This window comes from Cryptomeria japonica, chromosome 3 (assembly GCF_030272615.1).
Source record: "Cryptomeria japonica chromosome 3, Sugi_1.0, whole genome shotgun sequence".
NCBI lineage: Eukaryota > Viridiplantae > Streptophyta > Pinopsida > Cupressales > Cupressaceae > Cryptomeria > Cryptomeria japonica.
Window position 1 is genome coordinate 490,634,622 of NC_081407.1, and position 17,604 is coordinate 490,652,225.

At 35.3% G+C, this 17,604-nt stretch overlaps 1 protein-coding gene across 4 annotated transcripts in view; it reads right to left on the reverse strand.

Annotated features, from left to right (window-relative positions):
- Positions 1-17,604, reverse strand: part of LOC131044540 (folylpolyglutamate synthase) — a 267,458-nt gene that overhangs the window by 39,424 nt on the left and 210,430 nt on the right. For all 4 annotated transcript variants that reach the window (XM_057977897.2, XM_057977892.2, XM_057977891.2 and 1 more), the window contains 2 exons: positions 9,153-9,199; positions 8,900-8,977 (listed from right to left, as the gene is read on the reverse strand). In XM_057977897.2, the coding sequence (XP_057833880.1) occupies positions 8,900-8,977; positions 9,153-9,199 (125 nt within the window). The remainder of the gene's footprint in view (positions 1-8,899; positions 8,978-9,152; positions 9,200-17,604) is intronic.

Below are 17,604 nucleotides of genomic sequence, written 5' to 3' on the forward strand. Positions count from 1 at the left end.
GAGGGGGTTTTCTCTTAGGTGGAATTGGATTGAAGTTTAAAGAGGCCCAATCAATTTCTAGACATGATTTAGGAGAAAAATTTTGAGTATCAAATTCCAGCATCTTAGATTTTCTAGAAAAAGGTGTGAAATCTAAGGACCCCCAATCATCCTCAAGAGTTCTTCTTTTAGGAACTACTTTAGTAGGAGATGGTGTATTTGTTTGAATTGGAGAGAGGATTGTAGGAACTAAGAAAGCATATTGCGCTTCAATTCGTATGGTCTCATCTAAAGCAAACGCCTCATTGTTATATGTGTAAGGCATTGCATGATAATCAAGAAGAATTTTTGGTTTCTCAGCAATATGAATTTTATTGATTTGATCTTTGTTAGGCTCTTCATTTTTGGGAGAGAGAGCATTATGGGAAATAGCATCATCTTCTTTCTCTAAGGTATCTTTGTGATTAAGACAATCAATAGGAAAGAGACTATCATATGTAATCAATGCTTCATCTCTAGGAGGAAGGCTATTGAAATGAATAGTAGGTGATGTGTTATCAAAAGAATTCTTAGTCATTTCAACCTCTTTTACTAAAATATCATCCTCTTTCTCCAAGGTATTCCCATGAGAGAGGAACATATCAAGAGAATAATCCACGCCATCCTCTAATAATTCATCCCAAATAGGGAGATCATTGAGAGAAGTGTTAAAATATCTTGCATCAATATGTCCTCTTTAGGGAGAGAAATTTTGAGAGAGGAATTATTGGTAGGTTCATAAAGGGGTTTTCATATATCTAAAATCCTTTCAACTTAATAACCTACCCTTGTAAAAAGAAATTTGACATTTTTCCAAATTAAGAAAAGGAAACTTGCAATGAAAGAAGTGAATGCAATGAACTAGATGCAATCCACAAGATAACTTATAAATTAGGGTATTTGTTAATACAACCACTAAATTTATGTAATTCAAATGAGATCTAGGAGGGAAAATTTGAATTTTGAATTTTGAAATTTGAGAATTGAAATTGGAACTTGCAGGATAATTGAATAATTCAAAATACTAGGAAAAAATGATTATTCAATTAAACGAAGAAATTGATTGAAAGAATAAAGAGCAATAATGCAATATCCTAGGAAATTGAAAATGAAAATTATCCAAAAGAGACTAAATTTCAAAATTAGGGCCTCGTGAAAATAACCTCTCAATTTTAAAATTTAAAATATTGAAATTTTGAAATTTTGAAGAAATCAATTTAATTTTAAAAAATAGGGTTTGTTGTAATTAACCACTTAATTTTAAAATTTAAATTTAAAATGGAAATGTTGAAATTCGGATTTGTTTTTGACCTTAGGGCGACCTAAAATCAATAAAATTTCACAAATCTTTGAAATTGTGTAGTAAAAACAGTCAAAACAAGCTCCCAAAATTCGAGGAGAAAAAGTCGGGAGCAAGTAGGTAACGACTTGGTCTGAACACAGTCCGACCAACTTTTTCACAAATTTTCGGGGACGCGAGATATTATGATTTTAATGTGAATTCCAGAAGGATATGGGAATTGGAGATGTCGTGGTATGCGAAAATAATCCTTGAAGGTCGAAATAGGACACACTTAGGATGCTCGAGAAGATGATTAATTGAAAGAATAAAACAAAACAAAAAGGGCACACTTAAGGGCCGACTTTTATAATGTTTAGAAGTACAACAAGAGGCTTTAGATTTAATTGAGTCAATTAAATGCTTATAGGAAAATTTGAAATTGCACAAGATTGATTTAATTTTTAAAAATTTGGGTTTGTTGCATAAACTGCTTAATTTTTTTAAAAAATTATATGAAAATTTGAATGTTGTAAGGAGGGAAAGTGAATTTTGAAATTGAAGCAAAGACTCAAATTTGAAAATTAATTCAAGATCTACACAACCCACAAGTTCAATTTTAATATTAAAATTAGGGTTTTTTTAATTTGACCACTTAAATTTTTAAAAAATTTGAAAATTGCACATGTAAATGAAAACTTGAATTGTAAAATTGAAGAGTTCTCAGATCTGAAACAATCAATCCAATTTAGACAAATCACAAGCTCAATTTTGAATCTAAAAATTAGGGTTTTTTGTGAATTTAACCTCTAAACTTTTGAAATTGCAAGGAAATTAAGCTTATAATTGAAAATTTGAATTTTAAATTGCATACACTCAAATCAAAAAACAAAAATCAGAATTAAGGGTGTTCACGTCAGGTTCACCACAATGTAAAGTGGAAAATTCAGGGCTTTGCAAATTCACCACATGAAAGGGGGAAATCACCAAGCCGATTTTCACTTGGAGGACTTTACATTCAAAAGAGGGGATGAATCCACTAGATCCAATCCTAAATGACACAAGGACTGAATACTAAGTAAATTGATTGTGTTTGGAACTTTGGAATGAGTTTAACCCTCTTTTGTAAGTTGAATAAGTAAAGTGTTGAAATTGAAGGTAAAGTATGCAAAAACAACGAGCCACAGATTCGGGATTCAGTCGTGCACCTGGATATGAGAAGTTTGAGATGATTTGGAACTGCTCTACGAAATCTGTCAAAACTTGCAGGGACCGTGTGTCCAGACCAGGTCACCCCCAACTTGGTCCTCCAAACTTTCTGCGCATCGAAAACGGTTTTTTCGTCTCTGCAAATAAAGCTTAATTCCAGAAGTACGGTTGCGCACCTGCTTCCTGCACACATAATGAAGAAGAAAGGGGTTGGGAATAGGGCTTTGCCTAAGTCAAACCCTAGTTTGGAATCAACCTTGAAAGAAATACTGCAAATACTTGAAATAAATGATGGAAAGGTATACCTTCAGATCTGCAATAGATGATGATGATAATTCTTTGCTTCTTGAATGTAATCACATCTGTTGTATGAAATGGCATGAACATAACAAAACCCTATCACACACACATGTTTGCAAATGAATGATGTAATGTTGCTCCAATGGATACATGAAGAATATGCAGCATTGAGGAATGCTTGATGATGAATGCTTGAATTCTTGAATGTAGTCTCCTTGCCTTCTCCACTTTGTCATGCTATCTCTTTATGATTGATTGATTGGCAAATGAGAAGGGAAAATCTCCTTATTAACTTGTCTGTTGTCAATTGTTTCATTTTTCGACATAGGCCGACATGGGGGAGTAATTTCCCGCTCAAATTTGAGATAGGGCCTAGGGGCCAAAATAGGTCTTGGTTAGGGAGGACCAAGGCATGGCACTCTGGTCCAGCCCTAATTTACACCAGGGACAAGGGGCTATGCAAATTGTAGGATAGAAAAATGAAGTTTGGTTGCATAGGGGAGGCATAAAAGGGTCTTGATCAAGCATGGGGATGAGACCGGCAAGGTGAGGGCCCGAAATGCAGTCAAAATTGCAAGGGGTGCAATTTTAGGATGATGATGATGTTATCTCGGCATTGAGGGAACTTGATCGAGAGATGTGTCTTGAAGATGGTATGGAGATGGCCGCTATTCCTGATTGGTTGATGAGGAGTATGGATAAAAGTAAGAAGATGGTAGAGGTGCAGCCAATTGACGACATTGATGACTATTTAGCCAAAAGCAATATGGAAAAAGAACCAAAGAAGGTTGAGATTTTGTCACATATAACTAGAGATGAGATAGGAATGCGGATTGCACAGGTGGTTGTTCCTATTGGAGATGTAACGAAAGATGATGCTACTCCCATGGATTTCCAGATTACTTCAGTGGACCTTGGTCGTACTACAAAAGAGTAGGAATTCCAGGAAGTTGGTGATACCCTCAAGACGATCAATGCAAGATTGGATAGGGAGATAGAGAGGAAAGAGAAATATAAGGAAGAAAATATCAAACTTAAAGAGTACATTGTAGGGATAAGGCGTGAGAATCCCACCCTTATTTCCCCTATTGCAGTTGATTGTGGACTACATGCAGATTACGAGGCAGCGAGAGATAACACTCTTGGAATTGGAGAAGTGGATTGAAGATACGAAGAGACAGGCAGATGATTTCCTTACTCACTTTGTCCAGGCTTTTGACAGGACAACGACACTCATATTCAGGATACAGTATCTAGAGGGAGTTTGGAAGGAATTCCTGCCTATTTAGGAAAAGACTATCCACAGCTCAGAACACTGAAGAGAATTCTTATGTCCACATTGATCAGGGAAAATTGGAAGATGTCATTTAGGACTATGCTCAAATCTGATTGGTTTGTTGCAAACTTGAATCTATGACAACGAGAATTTTTTTGAAGTTTTTTTGACAATTTTGAGGTTTTATACCTTTTGGTGTTTTATGCTTAAGATTTGGAAACCAAAATGAAATATAATTGCAATGCAAGAAAGAACTAGAACTGAAATAGGAATTTAGAGATGACTGGTTTATTGACAGCAAATCATCAAACATCTAAAATCAGATATAGAAACATCGGAAGCCAGAATTGGCCTACCACTAGTCCAATGCTTGCCTGAATGGCTGCTTTATTAGCTGAAATGAGTCCACATGCTGCTACAGGAGCTACCAATGTGTTCTAACAGCTCCAAGGAGTTTTATTCCTCTAAGTAATAATTACCAAAAACAAATCTAACACAAATAGACCAATTTGCTGCTAATTCCTTCGGCCCCCCAGGAGACTTCACCAAATTTGGGCAATTTTCCCCACTAATTTGCTTATAACTCTCTCCAGTTGCTTCACAAACCTGAAATAATGATTCTAATCTTTATTCCTAATGCTAACAATGAGATTTGTACAAAAAACCCAAAGGTAAACCTTTCAATTTATTTTTAATGAATTCCAGGCAAGGGAAAGTGGTACGGCTAGGCCTGGAAGCTATACGACTAGCATTAGTGTGTTATTTCTTGCTGTTAAAACCACCCCAAGTGCTCAGATCTAACCTTTCCTGCCTTCTTTGCAATTCTGATCCACAATCTGCATAAATCGATCCTCAGTTGACCTAAAATTTGTCTTTTTTTGAGTGCTAGGGTAAGAATATTGGCTGGGGTATCGTCCAACCTGCCTGAACCAAGGCTTTTCGTCCTCAATTTGGCCACCAAGCTGTTGTATCTGCTATGGCAGAATGTTGCAGAGAAAATTGAAATAAAATAATCACCAAAGAATGCTCAGTAATGAATCCAAAATCACACTTATGCCTTCCTCTCCCAAATCGAACCCATAAAGGCATCAAAATAAGATTCCAATGGAATCTATCCTCTCCCCCATAAGTTCGATCTGCTCAAGGGTCCACATCCCATTAAAATTGACCACCTTTTAATAAATTACTTTTTCACATAGGAGGCCATGCCATGGGAAAAGTTATGAAGTCATTTATTAAAATATAAAGTAACTTATAAGTCACTTTAATTTACTTTTTCCAAATTTAGAAAAAGTAACTTTATAACTTAATATTATAAAGTTTTATTATAAAAGGCCCACCAAGGTAATATTTGTCTAAGTAAAGGTCCCCTTTGGCTAACCCATCATCTCCCAACACTATGAATTTGCCTACAAAGATGACTAACAGGCAAAACTATGCAACTGAGTGATCATAGGAAAAATGGGGACATTACAAAAATATTGTGCATGATGGAGACAGATACGATTTCCATGGCTGGTATTGTTCATTAGCCATGAAGAAATCTACTTATGAGCACGCACAAAAGGATTGTGCAGAGATGGAAGGATCAATTCATGAGATTCAATCAAAGATCCTTGCCTTAGTTGAGGAATTATTGGAAGTGGATGTCAACGAGGCTAATGGTTTACACTTAGCAAAATTGAGAGACAAGATGAAGTTCATGTACTTCAATCAGTTGGACTCTTTGAAGAAGAGTCAAATGGATGATTTAGTTTCTTTGTTGATCCATGTGCACAATTCGTGGAAGCTTATGCCAGATTGGGAGAACACCTTGGATGCTTGCTCGGATGCATTGGACGTTATTGATCTGTAGCAGGATGCCTTACCCAGCCTTTCCATGGAGGAATTAGATTTTGTGTTAGCTAGATTCTTGGATTATACTGTGAGAGAAAGAGATGTAGGATGAAATCTTCTAGAAGATTGCCTATTTGATGACTAGATGTCTTTCTCTTGGGCTATATGTTGTTGGCTCCATTTTATATGTAAATCCTAATTAAAGCAACTCTAGGGCTTTGATGGCATGATCTTGGCCCTTGATTTTGATTAAATCTCGGCCATCTATTTTGTTTAAGACTCTATATAAACCCCATTGCCTCTCATTTGTAAGAGAGATTTTTGAGAATCGTTGGTAGATGCTACAGATTGGAATATAAATCATTGTTCGAATTGATGATGATTTTTGTTTAAGTGTTATCTTGCATTCAAGTTTCTCAATTCCTCCAAATTAGATTAGAATTTGCTTTCAAGTGTTATTAGATTGAATGAAAGAATTTGTTGAATGTATTTGTGTGGAATCCATTTATCCATACCACTAGCATCTTGTTGATTGTAAGTGTGCCTTGCGTGGTCAACTGAAGTTTATATAAGCTTGACTACAATTATTATACGTCCACTGTTATGCATTTACTTGAATGGTATCAGTGTTTGATGGTAATAATTTGAACATCTTTGACATACACCTTAGATGATTGCACTAAGTTTGTGTCAAGTTGTTCAACTTGATGGTGAGACTTTGCCTAGTTTGATTCCACTGAATTTGTTCATCACTTCTTGCATTCTAGGATTTAGTATAGAATTCCTTAGCCCTATCCCTTTTGTCCTTTTTTAAAAATCCTTCTTAGAATAGTTTCAAGAGCTTCATTGTTAAATCCTAAGTTATCAGCACACCTATTCCATATTCATGATAAGCAAAGTTGATATGAACAATTGTGTAAGTCCCCAAGTGAAAACAGCAATTCACATCGACCATTGAGTTACCCACTCATCAAGACCTGACTATAGAAACCTTGGAATCATTTTAGTTGATCTTACCCTTAACATTTGAGGTGATTTTGTTCAAGAGAGGGTAAAGTACTTTGGTATTTTATTATGATGCTTGCATGTGCATAAAACACACATCAATAGTACGATTCGTCTTGGAATCAAATACGAATGCAATTCAACTATGGAGATGGGTAGGGTTTGATTTTCAATGGTTAGAATCACATGGAATCATCTAAGGGTGTAATCAAGCGATCCTAGGGTCAACGTGGCATTTACAGATTATTCCAATAGTAGATGAGCTATACAAAACCCTAAACGATATTCATATAACAAGTTTTGAGTGTTTAACTGCTTGCAGCAACAACAAACAGGTAATTCATGTGTGATAATGCATTGCAGCATCAGCAAACAAACATTTTTTATTTTGTGTTAAAAGCAATAACAGATCCAAGACAATATCACAGAACATGACCATATATAGGTCAAAGCTAAGTTGCTGAATCGGATATGGGTACAAGAATGGTTACATGGGTACGAAATGCCAGTACAGCAGAAATTATTTTGGGGGTTGGGTACGTTTTTGGTATATATATATATAGCTAGAAAATAGAATTAAATTTAGAATGTCATATACCAATACATATGCTAAATAAAACCATTACAAATTTCAAATTTTGAACATAACATACTAATTTAAATTCAGTTTTCAATATTAAAAAGATCAAACTAGAATCTCATGATAGATAAGTTCTGAGTTCCCTAATCAGCACTGTAGGTTTTAAGAATATCAAAAAGATCAAACTAGAATCACTAAACATTTCAGCATCCAAAAATGTGAACCCCAGATGTACCCACAGGTGATTCGTTTCAGAATCCGATTCCAGTACATTTCGTACACGGGATCGCCCGAAAAATTCCATGATTCAGCAACTTAGGCTTAAACTTAAAGTATTAATATATATCATGTGTAACTTTATATGCTGAAACTTCATATTTTATACAGTATGAATTTGAAAGAGGTAAGGAAATAACAATTAAATATTAAAGTATCAATCATAATGTGATTTTATCATACTGTATTTTAATATAAACTAATATAAGTTTCACAATGAATATTAAATTAACAAATAGTATATAAATTAGATAAAACCAGTATATATTTATAATTTTTGTTTTCTTTCGCGTGGACATACCCAAAACATATCCAACTCTCAATTTTTGTATTACCGTCTCATACGCATGTACCTGTACTTGTATCAGATTCTCATTCAGTAACTTAGCATATTTTTTTTTTTTCATTCATTCATTGATGACAACTAATGGTATACTGTTTGGTTGAGAATCTGAGATATCATAGGAAACACACTAGAAATAAACATAGGTGGTGCCAAAAAAGTAGGTATTTAAGGCAAAACTATTCTGAATATGCAATAATAGATCAACTCTAAGAATTCACAAAGTCCTCATTACATCAAAAAAACACAACAAACAAATGGAACAGAATGTCCCCACTGATTATATAATCATAATGTACGCAGTCTCAAATGCAGGCTCTATTTTCATTAGATATGGAGATAAAATCAATCGTGGAAAATGGTGATCAACTTAAAATTAGTTATAACAAATATATCTAACTCCTAACAATAAGTTAGATCATTCAAAGTTAATGTGACCTAACTTATATCTAGACTAGCACATCAAACTCAAAGCTTGCTGCAAAGGGCAGACATATTATGCATATCCCCTTATGTTGTAATAATCACCATTTACAATATACATAGGGAGGTGTTCTATAACTGGCTGTTCTATGCCCACCTAGTAGATAAATTGACGTACATGTTCATTATTTGATTAAAAATAGGATAAATGGCTTCTTGACTTTATATAATGGCATGCAATTGGACTTACTATTACTTAAAAAGGTGAAGTCTGATACTAGTTTACAATCTAATTTTCATCACATAGGAAATCTATGTTCTTTAATATAAATAAAGGAAGAACTAGACATTTACCAATAACTCAGATGCAACATCCTCAAGAACTCTCCTTGCATCTTCAGGTTGAGGCACAGTGAATACTGGAACTCCAGGCTTCACAAGTCTCATAACAAATCAAAAGCAATGTGAGTAGATCTCCAAAAGATAACAATATAATTTACTGTTAGAGTCTTAACAACCATATAGCACATAAAGAAATCACACACAAAATCTTAAACAACAAATTGTGGGGTAAATCCAGATCTTATATATTTTGATGACATCATACCTTCATTATTCCAGCTTTCTCTCGAGCAATTTGTGTGAGTGTATTACCTGTTTGCAGACGTTCTAGGCTGAATCAAAAATGCTACTATACGAAACCAATAGTTCCTTGTGTTCTATGGCTAGAAAAGTAAATGCGAAAAGTTGTACTACAAGCTATTTGATAAGGACTATATAAACCTCACTATGTGGGATTAATGATACATTAATATTATTTATTTTTTATCATCAAGTCTCAGTAAATCATTAAACAAGAGAGTAGACAAGACACAAAACTATAATAAAGGGGAAACAATTACTATTTCAATTAAATTTACTACGAAAACTTTGAAAGTACTTCCTTAAACAGGATGACTTTCATTGACAATTTGTTCAGCATAGCTATAAGACAATATGTCTATATGATAAATTGCCATTTATCAATAGGCTGTATTTGCTTCCTCTCTGAGCTGTAAAATATTATATTAAGTAAATGAATACCAAAGGCTTCGAACATGCCAATAGTTCCTTGATTAAACATGGCCTCTGCTGAATATCAAAGTTTCATTTATCATAAAAACATAACTTATGTTTGAGTCAATCACAGGCAATTGCAATTTATAATAATCATAACTTGCAGTGATGTGTTCTCGTGGAAACAAAATTAATTAGAAATCAGATGATGTTTCTTTCCAAACACAAAGAATTTAAAATTGTTCTGTGATGATTGCAACTGCTTCAAAAGTTCAAACACAAATTTCATAAGCTAAGTATGAATAAAGAACTGAATAGAAAATATCAAACAGCAAAGAATTTTACTTCTTTATTTAACTGATAGAAATAAAAAAAGTTGGCGACATACTTTGTTACACCTCACATTCTCCATGAAATCCCTGTTAAACCTTTACTGAAAACATGTTATAAGTGCACTGCTGAATGATTTTCCTCGCATAATTAAATTCCAAAGAACTATTCAAGTATATTAAGCAATCAATCATAGCATAATTTATTTCATGTCAAAAAAAAGACTTGAAAGATCAAAATAACAAATGTGATCCTAGTTGACTAAGATTAGGTAATGCTTCTTGTTAGCAGTGGAATTTGTAAGGTAACAAAAAGTCAAGTGACAGTGAGTGGACAGACTTGTTTCTCTTCAATTAGAAAGGGAGACTCCCCTCTATTTATTAGTTAGAGAAATTTGCAAAGAAAACTACAATAATACCCAAATACTATCTACAATCTTTACACTGCACATTTATGACATTTTTGGGTAATTAGATGAAAACGTTCCCAATTTTCTACGATTTGTTTCTAAATATGTATAATTACACTCATAGAGAATTCCAATGCATTTAGAACAGAAAAAAGTGTAAATGGTACATTTGATATTCAATTTGAAATAAAACAGAGATCAAAAATAAATAAACCAACAGATTGCAAGGATCAGATAATCACATGCACTTTGAATCAATTCAATTCCACATCAACCAAGAATTAGAAAGTAGACAGTTACATATAGTTACAATGGTAAAAATTGCATGTCCATGTACTTTTCCCTTATTTTCCAGCACAAAGCAACAGGTTGATAATCACCAGGTTCTCTTTATTGCATTCAAATAGTGTGTAAGATGGTCAAAATTGTATGGAAATAGGCAAATAACATCACCCATTCCCAAATCCAATGATCATGTACCTCTGGATTTCACTCCATTCCACACATAATCTGCTTTTTGTCTTTGGGTCAGACACTCACAAGGACCTGACCCAAATCACATTTGTGACTGCAGACCTGACCCCAAAAGTTTCAGAATTGAAAATTTAAATTCAAACTTTTCTGGCCCCATTCACTGGGCACTACAAGTTGACTAAATTAAGAATTGCATCAAATTAGCCATTGGGCTAGTGTATTTAAAAACTAAACCTAACTGGAATGGATCATCTATGAGAATTTGGCTATAAAAAAGAAGCATGCTAGGATTTTATAGATAGAACATCTATGAGAGTGATAGGCCAACACTGGGGTAATGAATGAAATGAAATTTGATGTTTACTAATGAAATTCAGTTTGATCTATACATGTTAATCCGGGGAACGTAGACTTGTGAAAGTTGTCGTGGCTATTTGCACAAGGGCTGCAGGCAGTGAGATGAGTGGGGATGAAACGTAACCTACAAAAATAAACTTACAACAAATCACAATAATTATGTCATCAGGAACTGTCACTTCCTGGCAACAGTACGACAGTAAGCTGTGACAACAGTTTATTCTAGAATATAAATTCGTTTTAATGATAAATCATTATAAATTTATAATCACAATTCTATAATATTAACCAATGTACAATAACAGAAAATGGTTAATCGATTTGCAATAGTAATGACATAACATTCATCACTCTTAATTACTAATATAAAACACAAAGCAATAAAAATCAAAACAACACACATTACTGAAATAAAATTATAGAAATCAAAAATCACCAAGCGCCCTATGAAGTGGTCCCTGCCTCCATAGTTCGCCTGGTAATGAAATGAGAGCTTTTTTTCTACACAGAACTGGCCATGCGAATAATATTTATCAGACAGTAGAGTTTCAAAAATCTGCATGCAAATCTGCTCACCAAAATCTGTGTACCATAACCAGCTCACGCCAAAGTCTGCTCTTCAAATCTGCATTAGAGCTAATATACATATAGCTGCAAGCTATAACAGCTATGTACAATAATGGCCAATTTGTTTGGTCTTATAGCTAACAAACCATAGTTGAAAATCTCGGACTCGCCTCGGACTCGGCAAACCAAAAATTTGGACTCGGACTCGGACTCGTGAAAGACTCTGCAAGGACTCAGCAAAAAGAAAAACCGTAGTTTTACAAAAAAACATAAAGAAATTAATGCATTTAGAGAGCATAAGAGCCATAATTGAAACATTACACATGTCACATACTTATAGTTTCAAACTTTCAACTATAAAATGTATAATAACAAGATGTCTTCAATGCTAATTATGCTGTTATATGGAGCCTAATCAGACTCGGAGGTTAAATTTTCCCTACTTCCATCGGCGCAGTTTCCCCCTATATTTTTCGATGGGGGTTTGGGGGCAGCGCCCCCAAGTTGGGGTCAAGGGGCAGCGCCCCGCGAGGCCAAAAATACTTTTATTATTTTATAAAGGCGTCGGGTGTTATTTTTCTTTTATTTTTCACTTATGACTTTTTTTCTGGGTCACACGAGTCCATCTGAAAGACTCGCGAGTCCATGCAAAAGACTTGTGCGAGTCCTTGCAAAAGACTCGCGAGTCTTTCAGATGGACTCGCCAGGACTCGTGAGTCCTGGCGAGTCGACTCGTGGCTCCAAAATTTTTTTTAAAAAACTCAATTTTAAAGCTTGCATGACTTTTTTTCTGGGTCACACGAGTCCATCTGAAAGACTCGCGAGTCCATGCAAAAGACTTGCGCGAGTCCTTGCAAAAGACTCGCGAGTCTTTCAGATGGACTCGCCAGGACTCGTGAGTCCTGGCGAGTCGACTCGTGGCTCCCATGGACTCGCGAGTCCGTGGCGAATCCACGAGTTTTAAAACTATGCAACAAACTACCTATGAATGGTTTGTGTGAAACCTAGCCATATATTACAAACGGCTTTGTTACACCCACCCGCAGCTAAGAAATAGGAAATGACAGAATTTTAGTTTCCTCAAAACTAATAACAAGAACATATTTATTATGGATTATTCTCCTTAACAGCTGGCACATAAATCACAGGTTCTTTTCCTCAGTTAACTCCTACAAATATCATCTGATGTGGCAGAAATGAAACGGTTGGTAGAAACGTTTGTGCTAAAGCGTCGAATTGGGTGAACGTATACAAAATATCGGGTTGCATAAGTGATAATGATGGAATGTGAAAAGCACATGAAATGCATCCACGTGGCTAGAGAATGCAGGCGGGAAATACAACATAAAGACCACCTCGATAGTCAACATAGAGCATGCATCCAACCATGGAAACTGCAAACTACAGTAGAAAGCACAAGTTGCATTTTGGTGAAGAAGGTGACAGGAAGTTTGTAAGAAGTCTGCATTCTTCTCCTTTCTTCAGCATGCTGCAAAATATATTTTCCAAGACTTGAAATAACAATGCTTATTAATAAAGACAATCAATATTTAATTTTCATAATTTAATCTCAAAACTATATTAAATACCTCTTATACATATGTAACCATATGCAACAAAAAGGCGACAAATGGTATGATATAGAACGGAAATGGAATGTTGGAATGAGTATGGAGGTGCATGAAATAGGTTAGAATATGGTATAAAATGGAACATAATTTTCTCTCATCAGAGAGCATCATAGCAGATCTATCAGAGCACTGATCAAAGCACATCATCCTCTATCTGTTGCACACTTCTTGTTGCCTTTGAATCCTTGTTCAGAGTCATAAAGCAAATTTGCTTGTTTGTTTGACCAAGGAACACTTGACTCTTGCAGTCCAGTGAATTCCCAAAAGTGTTTATAGACATTGCTTGTCCTTCCAAGGATTCAAATATCAGAAATCACAGTGAGTTGCAACAGACTCCGAAGCCCCAAATTATTCCTGCAAATTACAAGGTTTCTTCCATGCAGTAGATCAGTTCCATGTTCCTATGGATCACTTCTGCGGTCTTGTATCTGATCTCCGACAATGCACGGGTTGATTTTCAGGACGGAAACACAGGATAAAATTTTAAAACATTGGCAAGTGGTTCCTTGAAATCTGGACAGACATTTCTACATCAAAATCAGAGCTAAGTATCCATATGTTTATTTTCTTTAATTTTTGCATTTACTGACATGTGACAAAAATCAGCTCCAGCTCTTAATTAATCAAGGTAAATTGATTGGTTATTTGTTGTACTTGTTTATTTATCATAGATTTATGTAAAAGTGATTTCAGTCCCTCACATTTTTGGTGAACTTGACAACTTCTTGTAACTCCTAAGGTTTGAACTTACATTACAGTTCTGAGTTATTTTCTGATTCATTATCCTTTTTTCAGATCTGAAGAAGGTGAACTCTTCTTTCTTAGTTCACGCTTCACAGCTTTATCTTTTTCTAGGGTTTGTGGTTCATAGTATGATCTTGTTTTTGCTCACACTACTCACCCTTAATTTGACTTTTGGTTCCATTTTCAGATCTCATTTATTTCAGATTTATCTAGCGTTTGGATTTACCTTTGTTGGCCATTGTTCATCATATCACAACCAAGGTTTGAGTATACATAGAAGTATAATTCTTTGATACCACCTAAACCCCCTTTGGTCTGAGCTAGATTGTTAGATCATTTATCATAGATTCTTATCATTCTCTTTTTCACGATTAGCTTCATACATATATCAAGGATTCAAGGTCCTCTCATGCTTTATCAATTCTTGATCTTTGATCCTTGATGATATGGCATCCTTCTTCCATATTGAGGACATCCCATATTCCATGATGAGTTATTTTCATGCATATCTATCATATCCTCTTTGATGGACTTTGCCACTATTTTTCTTTCTATTTTGAGATATTTTGCCTTATTTGTCCACATGATGCATGATACAAATCGTTTGTGATGATGCTGATTCTGCATCTCATGGTATTCTTGATAGTATTGCACCTAGTGATAGTTTGTAAGAGGATAGATCACAGTATGATATTAGTTCACTTGTCTCTCATATGCAAAGTTCCCAGACTCGGACTTGGCTCTCACTCGGCAAGGCTGACTCGGCTCGTGACTCGGCTCTGACTCGGCAAAATAAGAAAACCCTTGGAATTTAGAGATTTTTAACGATTTAAAACTTGTTTCATACACCCATAATTGAATTAAGCTTAAAGACACTATAACATCATCAAATAGAAGCTAATTTGATCACATACATAAACATACATCCATCACATGCGTAGAAATGTAAATTGTAGCTTAAGGAATTAGAAAACATAGATATATAGAGTTATAAATGTTGTCCAATGTATATAAAATCCATGACTTCAAATGTTCCCAAACATATATGTAACTGTAAAGTGTAAACAAAAACAAGTATATGGCTCAAGCTTTGGCTCAGCCTCGTCTATCTGCCTCCTAGAAAGGCGTCTAAGGTAGGTCCTGGATGACTGAGTAGCCATAGTCTCTGCCTGTGATGTGCCAGTCTGAGTAGCCATAGGTGTTGTGCCTGATCGTGCTCTATCCTCCTCCCCTGCCATAGCCACAGCCATAGCCACAGCCTCAACCTCTCTGTCTGCCTAGTCAACCCACTCAAGGTCCTCATCAGTGAAGACTGGATCGGTGGACTCAATGAGCCAATCGGACTCGGGGTCAACTTCCTCTAGAGTGATCGGAGAGGAGTTAGCGTCCAAAATCTGTCTGGTCCTGAGACAGAGGTTGTAATGAACAAAGACTAGATCATTCAACCTCTCCACAGACAATCTATTTCGCCTCTTCGAGTGGATGTGCTCGAACATGCTCTAGTTGCGCTCACATCCAGAAGCGCTACATGGCTGGCTCAATATGCGGATGGCAATTTTTTGAAGGTTTGGGGTTGAAGGCCCAAACATTTGCCACCATCTATCTGAGATAAGGAAAAGAAAAAAACATTAGTCTCATTTCCAACTTTAAAGGTAGATTATAAAATGAAAAATTTAAATGCATAAGTCATAAACTTTAGAATTTTCTACCTGGCTGCAATTTTGTCCGACCCTCTTTGCACAATTGGCTGGCAAAATTTTATAATTGGACGTAACAAAAACAGACTGCTTCGGGAGGTGCCTCGGTACAAGGCTCAGTATCATGACCACGTATGCCAGCAATATGATACTTCAATCTATTTATCCCCCCATGGTTAATTTCCTTACAAAAAATACACTTAGTTTGATTTCTTTGTCTACCAGGGAATTCTTCAGTGTATTTCCATGCCTCATCTTTTTGACCATGTTTCCTAGGCTTAGGTTGTGGAGGATTAGGATGAGCCATTAGGAAAAAAATTGATTTCAAAACGTGAGGGCTGCTACAATAAGACAATTTTACAAATCACCATTTGAGCATTGTGTTTTACAAAGTTTTAAATTTAAACTAATTAAAAAAAATCAGTAAAGACTAATTTGTGCATTGTGTTTTTTCTTGAAAATTTTCAAATTGAGAAAAAAGAAATTAAGAATTGAGAAAAATCAGCAAACCCTAGATTTTTTTTAGAAAAAAATGTAAATACATGTATACAATTTTTTCAAAAAAAAAATCTAGGGTTTCCTATGCTATTGTTCTATTTATCTCATTGTAATTGAAGCATGCAATATAGATTTGGAAAGTTGAACTTCAAATAAAAATAACAACAAAACGAAAAAATCCATAAATATAGAAAAAAAACCAACATAATCAATAAAAAGTAACACTTACCTCTCTCAAATTTGTTGAGAAGTGTTTGAAATGAGCTTCTATGGACTCCTTGATGCTCTCAATGCAACTATAGTGCTGCCCCAATGTGATTTGTGCAAGTTTTTCACCTCTTCCTCTCAGCTGGTTGCAAAACTATGGCTTCCTATTTTTCTCTCTTCCTCTCTTTTTTCCTCTCTTCCACTCATAAAAGTGAATGCCAATCCCTTTTAGGGTTATAAGAAAGGGAAATGGTAAAAAAAATCATTAAAAAATGTTATGTTTTTTTTGTTTTTTTGACTGCACTTTTTTAAGTGACGTCGGTCAGGTCACGACCCTCGAACTCGGCGAGTCAGGGAGTGACTCGCTGACTCGGCGAGTCCGGCGAGTCAGGCGAGTCATGCCCCCTGACCCGTCCGAGCTTGGGTCAGGGTCACCCGGCCCGCTGACTCGCGTGACTCGCCACGAGTCACAAAACTCTACTCATATGTATGCTTATTAAAACTTCATCACCTTCTTGTTTGTTACCTAATGATAGTATTACACTTCATATGGAAATGCAATGTCACATGTTGAATCAATTTTATTTGCTCATTATCAGTATTTCGATGATGATATTTTATTAATTAATCAATTTAGACTTCATTTGAATGGTACAAAGTTACAATGGTTTGAATCATCTTGATTATGCTATCCTTTGTTTATGGATTTGGCACATGCTTTTATTACCCACACTTCCTCTTCCATAGTGCTTAGGGATAGTATGGACTTGGCTGAGCCTCCTCATGATTAATCTTTCGATGCTTGTCCACCCTCTACCCCTACTATTCACATGACTTATGCATCTTCACATCTTACCCTTCATGCTAAACCACATTATTATTCTATGGCTGGGCATATACATTAGCAAACAACTAAGGGGTATGTTTTACTTAATTCTAATGTCCCTTTTCAATATTTGCATAAGCCCTATAATTTTTGTGATTATCTTTCTATGTAATACTAGGACAATAATGAAATATGGAATAACAACAGCAACTAACACTATTAATTATTGAAACTCTTTGTGCATCAACTTATATTACTATTGC